This window comes from Phocoena sinus, chromosome 1 (genome assembly GCF_008692025.1).
Source record: "Phocoena sinus isolate mPhoSin1 chromosome 1, mPhoSin1.pri, whole genome shotgun sequence".
Classification (NCBI taxonomy): Eukaryota; Metazoa; Chordata; class Mammalia; order Artiodactyla; family Phocoenidae; genus Phocoena; species Phocoena sinus.
In genome coordinates, this window is record NC_045763.1 from 43350891 (window position 1) to 43363437 (window position 12547).

The 12547-nt window shown below is 36.9% G+C and overlaps 1 protein-coding gene across 3 annotated transcripts in view; it reads left to right on the forward strand.

Annotated features, from left to right (window-relative positions):
• The window catches only part of OSBPL9 (oxysterol binding protein like 9), a 178747-nt gene that overhangs the window by 58417 nt on the left and 107783 nt on the right, over positions 1–12547 (forward strand). For all 3 annotated transcript variants that reach the window (XM_032650567.1, XM_032650568.1, XM_032650569.1), the window contains exon 3: positions 1304–1382. In XM_032650567.1, coding sequence (XP_032506458.1) covers positions 1304–1382 — 79 coding nt within the window. The remainder of the gene's footprint in view (positions 1–1303; positions 1383–12547) is intronic.

The window sequence follows — 12547 nt, forward strand, 5'->3', positions numbered from 1 at the left end:
ATGGGGAGCTGCTGCCCAGCATCATGAGAGAGTATCACCACATATTGCTAGCCCAGGAAAAGATCAAAATTCAAAATTCAGAGTACGGTTTCTGCTGAATGTGTATCGCTTTCACACTATCGTAAAGTTGAAAAATCGTAAGTCAAACCATTGTAAGTTGGAGACTGCTTTTGTGAAACACCTGCATTAGAATAGACAAAGTGACATAAAACGAACTTTTGGAAGGGGTGGTGGTAACCTGTAAATGTTTGCCTCTATTACCTAATCCTCCTGGGATAGGAGTAGCCTTTTTTTTCATGGGATTAGGTATTTTGGCCCCTTAAGTCCTTTCAATCCCCATTTACAAGGTCCTAGTTTTGTCTGTTGCATACTGCTTGTTTTGTCACCAACCTGGAGCATTACACCTGTGCCATGTTCTCTACCTATTCTCTCTGGAATACTTAAGACACTTATTTCTTAAGGACACTGACCAGTAGACTCCCTATTTTGCATAGCTTCATGTTGCTTTCCTAATTCCTGTTGTCTTAATATGCTGCATATAGTTGAATACCAAAAAGAAAAAGTTTAAAACCCACTCTATCCACCTTCCTGAAACAAACAACTTATAAATGCAGGCCTACCTTACCCCCCCCCACCCCGCTTTTGGAGAGTTGTTCATGCTTTTATTTAGAAAACATATACTGAGTGTGTACTTGAGTGCCATGTATCACAATGAATAAAGTAGTCCTTGACTTCCAAGATCTTGTAGCGGTTCAGTGGGAGAAGGCAGACATAGATAATCACAGTATAATGTGGAAGTGCAGTAGCAGAGCCATGGACAGGTGGTTTTGAGAGCATACCTTGAAGAAGCCACTGGGACAGTGTTTTGAAGCAAGTGTCGCCTGGCATTTCTGAACTAACACATATAACACAGAAGCAGCCTGATGAAGAGCACTTGTGTTCTTGGAGCCTCAGAACAACCCGGTGACTCCCATTTTAGAGAGCAATCTAAAGCTCTGAAAGGATCAGTGGCTGGCTCTTAAACAGATTCTAGACTCAGCTTCTATGTTTATCCCCTCCCCCTCCACCATATCCATGCCCCTTAAGCAAGGGTAGAAAGTACCCTTACAGAGTACTACAGTGCCCTGCCATCCGCTCGTTTAGTTCTTCCTCCTTAAGCAAAGCTAGAGTCTCAGATTCCCCTTTTCTGTGTCTAGCCTGCTTCCAGTGTCGTCGGTGCATTGAGCGTTACAGGGCTGTAGCAGTAGTGAATATTGCTGATGTCATTGTTTGCCTTATTGGGATTTTGCTCTTTGTTTCACAGGGAGCTGTGATTGGTATAGACGATGAGGACGACAGCACCTTCACAATAACTGTTGATCAGAAAACCTTCCATTTCCAGGGTGAGCTGAAAGAAAAGATTCTTTCTCTTCATAGTCCCAGCTGCTTCTTTCCTTCTCTTTTGGGTTGTTTGCTGGGTGACTTGAATGGTTTTGCAACTGATCCTGCATGAACGAGTGCACAGGAACGTTCTGGATGAAGTGGTACTGCAGGTTAGGCAGGGATTTAATCGTATCTGCAGTGGATACAGATCTATTTGAAATGACTGTGGATCTGGCTGCAATTGAAAATTAAAAATTGAAACGATGAAAATCAGTGAAGGGAGAGAGTGATGGGCTGCTGCTGCTGGCTTGTGTTTGCAGAAGGTTGCTGGTCTTCTATCGAGGAGTGTGGCTCTGCTTCTGCATGAAAAGTCCAAAGACTGATTGTGAAGGCTGCAGTGTTTGTCCGTGTAAAACTCAAAATATAAATTGAAGCTAGTAGCAGCCTTTGGCTTAAAGGTTTTGCTTTGCTTCAAGAACTACAAGTTTGCATTCATTTCATCTGCATTTCTGCGTCTTGTCTGCCAGCCATCATTTCTCTGCTGTTATCCTTTTTATAGTTCATAACACCAAATGCCATCTGCCACTGCTATGTTTCGGCATTGCATGCTATGGTTCACCGGTAGAAAGGGTAAGGTACTAGATGATCATTCTCATTTCATCTTGCTTTGAAAACTCTAAACCAGCAAATAAAAGTCAATTTTAATGATCCTGTCCTAATGTACCTCTCATCTATTAGGAATGCCTGTTAGCTTTGTTACTAATGTTTTTGCTATCTTGCCTATCCAGAGTAACCTCTATTTTATGTTTAAAGCAGTCCAAGAAACTTAAAAATTGAGAATATTTGCACTTTCTTTGAACTACAAGTGACAATGCACTGTGATAGATGCTAGGCATACCAAGATAAAGAAATAGTAAATTTATAGCTTACAAATGTTTTGGTTATGAAGTCTAACAGTGATCAGATATGTTATACCAGATGTTCCGACAGCTATTGTTCTTCTATACTAGGATAGTATATTGAAGTTATTTTATTTCATTGTCTTGTTTAAGAAATTGGCACATAGAAATGAAAGATCCAGCTTATATATAATAAAGATAAACCAGTGTACTCACTCGTGATATCTCTAATGCTTTTAGGAAAAAGCATTCTTAAAGTATTTATTATGTTTGGACATATTCTTTACTCAGACTGCTATAAACTAATGATGTCCTCCTGAAATTTTCTACTACATTTAATTTCATAAAGCATTTAAAATCTTATTATGAAAACCCATGGCCTTTATTTTTAGGTTAAATATATACTGCTGCTTATAAATGAAAGCAGATAATGCCCACACTCTGGAACTCTTTACTTGAATGAAGTTGAATACTTTAATGTGTTTCAAGTAATAGCTGCTAGATGCAGGTGAAGGTTGCAGTATGGAATTCTCTCCTCTGCAGTTACTAAGGAGACATCTTCTTTGGACTTCCAGAAGCTGTATTGTTTGCCTGTTTAAAGGAGAGGAGACCCAGGCCCCTAGAGCAAAGACACCTCTACCTTCTCTGATTTAAATTATTTATGTTAAACTGACCTCCCCTTTAACACTTCCATATTTATGTGGCTTGCTTATAAAACAACCAATTCCTTTAATGAATCATTTAAATGACAAGGATAAATGAAGTGTTATATGTATTTTTTAAATGGATACTTTTCTACTATAATAGTTATGGGAGTCTCAGGCAACATGAGATTATCTGGCTTATGTGTGTGTAATTATCTGGCTTATTATGTGTGTGGAATCAACTGTATTGAGCTGTAATATACAATAAAATGTACACTCTATAAAGTTCAATGAATATTGACATTTACTTACTCATATAACTGCTACCATAATGAAGATGTAGAACATTTCTATCACCCAAAAGATTCTTTTATTCTTTCAGTCAGTCTCCACTCCCAGCCTCTGGCTCCAGACAACTGCTGATCTATCATTAAAGATTAGATTTTTTTTTTTTTGGAGAGTTTCACATAAATGGAATCATACAGTATGTATTCTCTTTTGTCTGGCTTTATTTTAGCTCAGTATAATGTTTTTAATATTTGTCCATCTTGTTGCATATATTGGTAGTTCCTTTTATATTGCTAAGTAGTAGTCTGTTGTTAGATATTATATTTTTTTGAAGGTTGAACTGTAACATGTGAGAGGAAGACAGTAGTATAGGATGACACCATATTTTTGTCTTGAGCAACAAGAATTGAGTTGCCATTAACTGAGGTGGGGAAGATTGCAGGAGGAACTAGTTTGGGAGTGGCAGGTGGGCATCAGGAACTTAGCCTTGGGCATACTTATAATCAAGTTCTAGATGCCTATCAGACATCCAAATGGAGATGTCAAGTAGGCAGTTGAAGTGTGGAATTCAGGAGAAAAGTCCAGGCTGAAGAAATAAATTTGGGAGTCATTGGCATATAAGTAGTTTTTAAAGCCATGAGAATTTGGGAATAAGTGTAGAGAGAAAAGAGAAGAGGTCCAAGTAATGAACTCTGAAGCACTCCAACATTTATTTGGAAGACACAGAGATGAGGCGGAACTAGCAAAAGGGATTGAAAAGAAGCAACCAAAAAGGAGGAGGAAAACCAGGTCAATGTGGTACCCGGGAAGTCAAGATAGAAAGTGTTTCTAGGAGGTGAGAGGCATCAGCAACTGTGTCAAATGCTCCTGATCAAGAAAGTTGAGGGCTAAGAAATGATCACAGAATTTAACAATTAAGAGTCTATTGGTAACCTTGAGAAGAGCAACTTAAAGATGAGAGTATAGACAGTGCTTTCAAGTTGTGCTGTAAAGGGAAGGTGAGAAATACAGTAGTAGCTGGAGGAGGGAAATGAGATAAAGATGAGATATCTTTTTTAAAGATAAGAGCAATAATAGCATGTTTTTATGCTGTTGGTAGTGATTCAGTAGAGAGGGAAAAATTGATGATGCAAGAGAGAAAGGGGAGAATTATTGGATCAGTGTCCTTCAGAAGGCAAGACAGGATGGGGCCTAATACACAGGTGGGGCATTGCCTTTGGCTGGGAGCATGGACAGTTCGTCCATAGTAACAAGAAAGAAAGTCAAATGTATGGAAATATATGTAGGCAGGCTATTACCCACCACCTTCATTTCCACTATGGTTTGAATCTCTAACTGACCTACATGTCCTGTATCCTGAAACATCATTTGTTAATAATTGAGAGGACTGGTGCCATGAAGAGAACAAACTTTCCTGAAACAACAGATAATTTTTCATTCTAATGATTCCCAGTTCTGGTAACTTGATATTTCAGAATATCTCCAGTTTTAAAGAGATGCCATAAAATTCTTTAAACAAAGTTAATTTAAATTAACTTTAGTTTTGAAAAAGAAATACTCTATTTTTTTCCCCTTTAGGTAATAATTGAAATTACAATCCTAGCATGTTAGAGCTTTAAAAAGGTTTGAAAACGACAGCTTCATTCTGTCATTTTTCAGAGATTAAAAAGAAAATAGTTGCCAATTCATCTTTATAAACTGGCTCTTTCCTTTTGAGCAATAGCAAAAAATGATCTCTTTTCCTATTAGTCAGCCAAAGTCTTTTGCATTTGGCTCCTTGGCTAGACATTTTGTGGAAAGCAGTTTTGGTATTAATTAGACCGGCTGTTGAGTTCAAATATTCAATGTATGTCTAGTATGTGTACTTCCTGTGCTCAGAACTGAGGGTATACAGGTTAATAAGACATAAGCCAGGAAGTTAAGGAGCTTGTAAAGAAGTATATAATGTAGTATGAAATATGCTGTAGTAGTAGAAATGTGTATAGAACACTGAAATAATGGAGAGGCAAAAGAGACAATCACTCAGTGCTGCACAGAAGAGCAGAGTTTTTCTTGTTACCGAGTAATTCTTTTTAAAATAATCAAAATTTAAAATTATACTAGTTCTAAAAGTTTTGAGTTGTTCAGAATTATATAATATAAAAATTAAAAGTCCTCTGTCACCAGGCTCTGTCTCTCACCTCTCCCTCCTTACCTCCTCTAACTGGTAGAGTTCTGAAGATTGAACAGAAATTTACCAGGCAAATGGGTTGTTGTAGCATGTACAAAGGTATGGAAATATGATGCTACCGGATATGCTCAGAGAACTATGAATGTTTGGTACCTTTAGAACAGTGGGCAGGAGATGAGGCTGTAAAGATAGTCAGAGGCCTACATCTAACATGAAAAGGTTTTAATTTTATCCTGAGTCTGTGAGGAGCCAATGAAGCAGAGTTTTAAGCAGAGAGGAGACGAGTAAGACAGGGGCTCTAGATAAATAGCCTTGATTGTTAAGGCCCTGAGTGGATTAAAGCATTGGTAATGGGGAAGGAGAAGAGGAAAATAGACTTGAGATTTTTAGGAAGTATTGATAAATCTTTAGGAACTGTTGATTGATTGGAAATGGGAGGTGAGAGAATGAGAGTAGTAAATGTGTTAGTAAGGCTTGGCTTACTCTTTTGTTTGGATGTTGTCAACGTCTGAAATAGAGAATCTAAAACAGAGGTGGTGAAGGACTTATATTTGAGGTGTCTGTGAGACTCACACGAATTGATGGTGATGCCAATTGGATCTGAGTCTGGGCTGGAGATGGAGATTAGTGTTATCAACATATTGCTGGAAGGTAGAATTAAAATTTGAAAAATTGAATGCCTCAGGGCTAGGCAGATAAGTAAATGAGTGAAGAGTAAAGCTGACTGAAGACTAGCAATTTAGAGAACTCATGCCCTATTTGAAGTGGTAGCTGCTACTTAATTCCAGACAGTTGTAGGCTTTTGGTAATGCTTGTCCAGTGTTGCTAGATCATCCAGTTTTTCAAGAGAAGCCAAAAATCCAGATTTTTTTGTGCGTGAGAGTTTGAATATGTGAGTGTTAAATCTTCAGGTTTTAAAAAACAATTATGTAGGCCAACAAAATGTATCTATGAGCTAGATAAAATCTCTGGATTTTCAGTCTATGGTTAAAACTGTAATAGTTGTGGGTATGAACCTCCTGGGAAATCTGAGTGAAAAGAGAGCTGAAAAGCAAACCTTGGAGTGCACTAGGGTAGAACCATCAACGGGCTCAAAGGAATGCTCAGAGAGGTTGGGGTGAAAGCTACTAGCTTCAGCCATATGAAAGTACGTACTGTTTTTATCAGTCAAAAGTAGTTACATATCAGCAGTTCATATGTCTCAACCTAATAAAAGACTAAATAGTCTATAGTTCATACTAATAATTAGAAAAATACCCAGTTATTTGAATTTTACCTTCAAATAAAATTAAACCTATTTAATAGTTTGATGTATATATAAATATGTATATATTTATAATATTACTAATAGTGTATTGGAATAATAGTAATAATAATAATAATGATAGCTACATTTATCAAATGTTTATTTTATGCCAGGCACTATTCAGAGGTTTATGTAGGTTAAGCTGTTCAGTTCTCACAACCTTATGAAGTAGGTACTATTATTGTTTTTATTTTATAGATAAGGAAACTGGGGGCCACAGACACGTGGTATATTACAGAACTGGAATTTGAACACAAACAGTTGTGCTCTAGAGCCATTCTCTTAACTGCTACAAAAAAGGTGTTACAGAAATTTATCAACTAGTTTATAATTAACTTTTATCATTTTGTCAGAAAAGGAATTAATGTAAAATATAAGGAAGTTTAAATTACAGTGCAGTTTAATGCAATTAAAAAATTTTCTGGTGTTAATGTTCTACATGTTCCATTGCTTAGTAGAAATAGTAGCAATAGTGGTGGTAACAACTACTATTACCACTGTCTTATAAACTAGACACTGTGTTCAACAGGCAATGTGCATTACTTCCATAATTCCTAAACTCCACAATGAGGTAGTTATATTTCTCGTTTAAGAGTCAGAAAAACTGTTTCAGAGAAGCTAAGTGCCCAGGATTAGTAGATTGTGCCCAGGTCTGTCTAGATCCATAGTTCTTGAAGTGTGGTCCCAGACCGGCCAGATCAGCATCACCTGGGAACTTGTTAGAAACACAATCTCTGGCTGAGCCCCAGACTTGCTGAATCAGAAACTCTGGGAATGAGCCCTCTCTAGTGATTTGACACACACTAAAGTTTGACAATCATTGATCTGGATCCAGTGGTATCACATTTTTATTCCACTTTACTCTCATAACCTTATACATTAGATGGAAGCATCCCCAATTTATATATGAGAGAAGTGAGACACAGAGAGACAAGGATCTTGGCCTTGATCTTAGGTCATCTTTTACTATGTCCTAACCTACACAGAAGGTGTGTCTTGCCTTAAGTAAACCTGGTATGTGAAAAAATCTAAATTTTTTAAAGATGGAAATTAGGGATATGTGTATGATTAGTTCTTCATAAAATAATCCTTTACTTTCAAAGGACTTCAGTGAAGACATCTTTTAATCAGTGTGTTCTCCAAAATGATTTCAATATGAAATTTGTTTGCAAATTTATTGGGGTATACTTTTAAAGCAATACAAGTTGCATAAGACAAAATACAACATTTTTAGACAATAAAAAATGTTTAAATTAGAAGAACCTTTAGGAACTGTGTAAGTCTTAGCAGAAGTCATCTGTGGTTGGGCTGATAGCTGACCTTTTCAACTCAGTCCATTAGAGCTCGCTCATTTATGCATATGCAAAATTACTACAAACCAGCCCAGTCATGAAGGAAAGTGTTTAATTCAGCATTAATCATTTAGAAGAAGAGACAGTACATCATTAGACTAACTTGTGGTTGCAGGCAGAAGTAAACAGATTCCATTATCTTCTGTTGACTACTGACTTAACAAAAATGTCCGTCTGCAGTTTTGTATTTTTTATTTTTATGTGATAACCCCTCCTCAAAACAAAATAATCATTTACAGACTTTCTATAAGGGAGTAAGTCAGCTGTAACTAATTCTCTAATTAGATGTTATAATTTCAGTAGGCATTAAGTGGGGAAATGCCACTGAATTCATGTATTGGGAGTTTGTTGTGCTATTGTAGGAGGACTGGACCTCAGTTGGTGTACCTTTCTTCTTCTTAATTTGCTTTCTGTTCAGGATCCTCCCTGAATATTTGAAATTATAATTTATCCAAATTTAACCAATTGTGGACTGTTTGGCTTACTGAGTCAGGATTAGAGTGGCTATATAATTTTATTTTCTGTTAGTTATTTACATTTTATCCCACCATTTCCTTTTTTATAACTTCCTTATTATTTATTTATTTTGGGGGGCGCTGCGTTGGGTCCTCGTCACTGCGTGCAGGCTTTCTCTAGTTGCGGCGAGTGGGGGCTGCTCTTTGCTGCGGTGCGTGGGCTTCTCATTGCGGTGGCTTCTCTTGTTGCGGAGCATGGGCTCTGGGTGCGTGGGCTTCAGTAGTTGTGGTGCTCGGGCTCAGTAATTGTGGCTCACGGGCTCTAGGGCATGCAGGCTTCAGTAGTTGTGGTGTGTGGGCTCAGTAGTTGTGGCTCGCAGGCTCTAGAGCACAAGCTCAGTAGTTGTGGCACACGGGCTTAGTTGCTCCACAGCATGTGGGATCTTCCCGGACCAGGGATCGAACTTGTGTCCCCTGCATTGGCAGGCGGATTTTTAACGGCTGCACCACCAGGGAAGTCCCCTTTTTAATATTCTCTAAGTAGTAAAATTAATAACTGCTCACTGTAGTAATTGGGAAAATACAGAGTAGTATAAAGGTGATACTAATAATCACCCATAATCCTACAACCCAAAGATAATTATTAGTAACATGCTTGTGGATTTCCTTCTGATATTTCAGTTGTTTGTGAGTGTGTGTGTTTGTGTGTGAATTTTACAAAATTGAGTCATTCCGTGTAAATAACTTACTTACCATTCTTTCAATTTTAAATATTATATCATGAACATTTCCACATGACACTGAATGTTCTAAGAAAATATGATTTTTAATAGTTACGTGATATACCATTTTATGAATAATCATACCAAACCATTAATCTATATTGTATAGGTTTTTCTTTATGTTAAATAATACTGTGTTGAACATCCTCGTACATAAATCTTCAACCAAATCTCTGTTTAGCTTAGGACAGATAGATTGATAAAAGATTTGTCAGAACAAAAGACACAAATATTTTTAATATTCCTGAAACAGCCTTCCCCTATAGCTTTCAAGGGAGATTGTCAATTTATACTCCCCTCTTCTTTATCAAACCCTTCATCAGCATTTAGCATTATAATTTTAGAAGAATGCCAACCCAGTGTCCTCTTCTCAAGAATATTTTTAATGTGTTTATTTCTTATTTGGTGAATCGCTCATTCTTTTATTTGTTTTCTTTTACAGTTCACTTATTTTAATTGCACTTAAGTTTTTTTTCTACTTTCCATTCATTTATTCTTTAATTATTATTATTTTTTTAACATCTTTACTGGAATATAATTACTTTACAATGGTCTATCAGTTTCGGCTGTATAACAAAGTGAATCAGCTATACGTATACATATATCCCCATATCCCATCCCTCTTGCAGGAATCGTTTGTATTTAGAAAGGATTCTTAGAAAATCTTTTCTAAGAATCCATTGTATTCCTACAGTGTCAGTTGTTACTTCATAGAAAAGAACAACCTGACACTGAATCAGTTGTTACTTCTCTGTTTACATTTCTAATTCCCTTGATTTCAGTCTTCTCCCTTTTTTTCTTGATGAGTCTGGCTAATGGTTTATCAATTTTGTTTATCTTCTCAAAGAAGCATCTTTTAGTTTTAATGACCTCTGCTATTCTTTCCTTCATTTCTTTTTTAAAAAATCTTTAATTTTTAATTCTTTTAACATCTTTATTGGAGTATAATTGCTTCACAATGGTGTGTTAGTTTCTGCTTTATAACAAAGTGAATCAGCTATACATATACATGTATCCCCATATCTCCTCCCTCTTGCATCTCCTTCCCACCCTCCCTATCCCACCCCTCTAGGTGTTCACAAAGCACCGAGCTGATCTCCCTGTGCTATGTGGCTGCTTCCCACTAGCTGTCTATTTTACATTTAGTAGTGTGTATATGTCCATGCCACTCTCTCACTTCGTCCCAGCTTACCCTTCCCCCTCCCCATGTCCTCAAGTCCATTCTCTACATCTGCGTCTTTATTCCTATCCTGTCTCAAGGTTCTTCAGAACCATTTTTTAAAAAGATTCCATATATATGTGTTAGCATACAATATTTGTTTCTCTTTTTCTGACTTACTTCACTCTGTATGACAGACTCTAGATCCATCCACCTCACTACAAATAACTCAGTTTCATTTCTTTTTATGGCTGAGTAATATTCCATTGTATATATGTGCCACATCTTCTTTATCCATTCATCTGTTGATGGACACTTAGGATGCATCGATGTCCTGGCTATTGTAAATAGAGCTGCAGTGAACATTGTGGTATATGACTCTTTTTGAATTATGGTTTTCTCTGGGTATATGCCCAGTAGTGGGATTGCTGGGTCATATGGTAGTTCTATTTTTAGTTTTTTAAGGAACCTCCATACTGTTCTCCATAGTGGCTAGATCAATTTACATTCCTACCAACAGTGCAAGAGGGGTCCCTTTTCTCCGTACCCTCGCCATCATTTATTGTTTGTAGATTTTTTGATGATGGCCCTTCTGACTGGTGTGAGGTGATACCTTATTGTAGTTTTGATTTGCATTTCTCTAGTGATTAGTGATGTTGAGCATCCTTTCATGTGTTTGTTGGCAATCTGTATATCTTCTTTGGAAAACGTCTATTTAGGTCTTCTGCCCATTTTTGGATCAGGTAGTTTGTTTTTTTGATATTGAGCTGCATGAGCTGCTTATAAATTTTGGAGATTAATCCTTTGTCAGTTGCTTCATTAGCAAATATTTTCTCCCATTCTGAGGGTTGTCTTTTCACCTTGTTTATGGTTTCCTTTGCTGTGCAAATTCTTTTAAGTTTCATTAGGTCCCATTTGTTTATTTTTGTTTTTATTTCCATTTCTCTAGGAGGTGGGTCAAAAAGGATCTTGCTGTGCTTTACGTCATAGAGCGTTCTGCCTGTGTTTTCCTCTAAGAGTTTTATAGTTTCTGACCTTACATTTAGGTCTTTAATCCATTTTGAGTTTATTTTTGTGTGTGGTGTTAGGGAGTGTTCTAAATTCATTCTTTTACAAGTAGCTGTCCAGTTTTCCCAGCACCACTTATTGAAGAGGCTGCCCTTTCTCCGTTGTATATTCTTGCCTCCTTAATCAAAAATAAGGTGACCATATGTGTGTGGGTTTATCTCTGGGCTTTCTATCCTGTTCCATTGACCTATATTTCTGTTTTTGTGCCAGTACCATACTGTCTTGATTACAGTAGCTTTATAGTATTGTCTGAAGTCAGGGAGCCTGATTCCTCCAGCTCTGTTTTTCTTTCTCAAGATTGCTTTGGCAATTTGGGGTCTTTTGTGTTCCATACAAATTGTGAAATTTTTTGTTCTAGTTCTGTGAAAAACGCCATTGGTAGTTTGATAGGGATTGCATTGAATCTGTAGATCGCTTTGGGTAGTATAATCATTTTCACAATGTTGATTCTTCCAATCCAACAACATGGTATATCTGTCCATCTGTTTGTATCATCTTTAATTTCTTTCATCATTGTCTTATAGTTTTCTGCATACAGATCTTTTGTCTCCTTAGGTAGGTTTATTCCTAGGTATTCTATTCTTTTTGTTGCAGTGGTAAATGGGAGTGTTTCCTTAATTTCTCTTTCAGATTTTTCCTCATTAGTGTATAGGAATGCAAGAGACTTCTGTCCATTAATTTTGTATCCTGCAACTTTACCAAATTCATTGATTAGCTCTAGTAGTTTTCTGGTAGCATCCTTAGGATTCTTTATGTATACTATCATTTCATCTGCAAACAGTGACAGCTTTACTTCTTCTTTTCCGATTTGGATTTCTTTTATTTCTTTTCCTTCTCTGATTGCTGTGGCTAAAACTTCCAAGCTATGTTGAATAATAGTGGTGAGAGTGGACAACCTTGTCTTGTTCCTGATCTTAGAGGAAGTGGGTTCAGTTTTTCACCATTGAGAACTATGTTGGCTGTGGGTTTGTCACGTATGGCCTTTATTATGATGAGGTAAGTTCCCTCTATGCCTACTTTCTGGAGAGTTTTTATTGTAAATGGTTGTTGAATTTTGTCAAA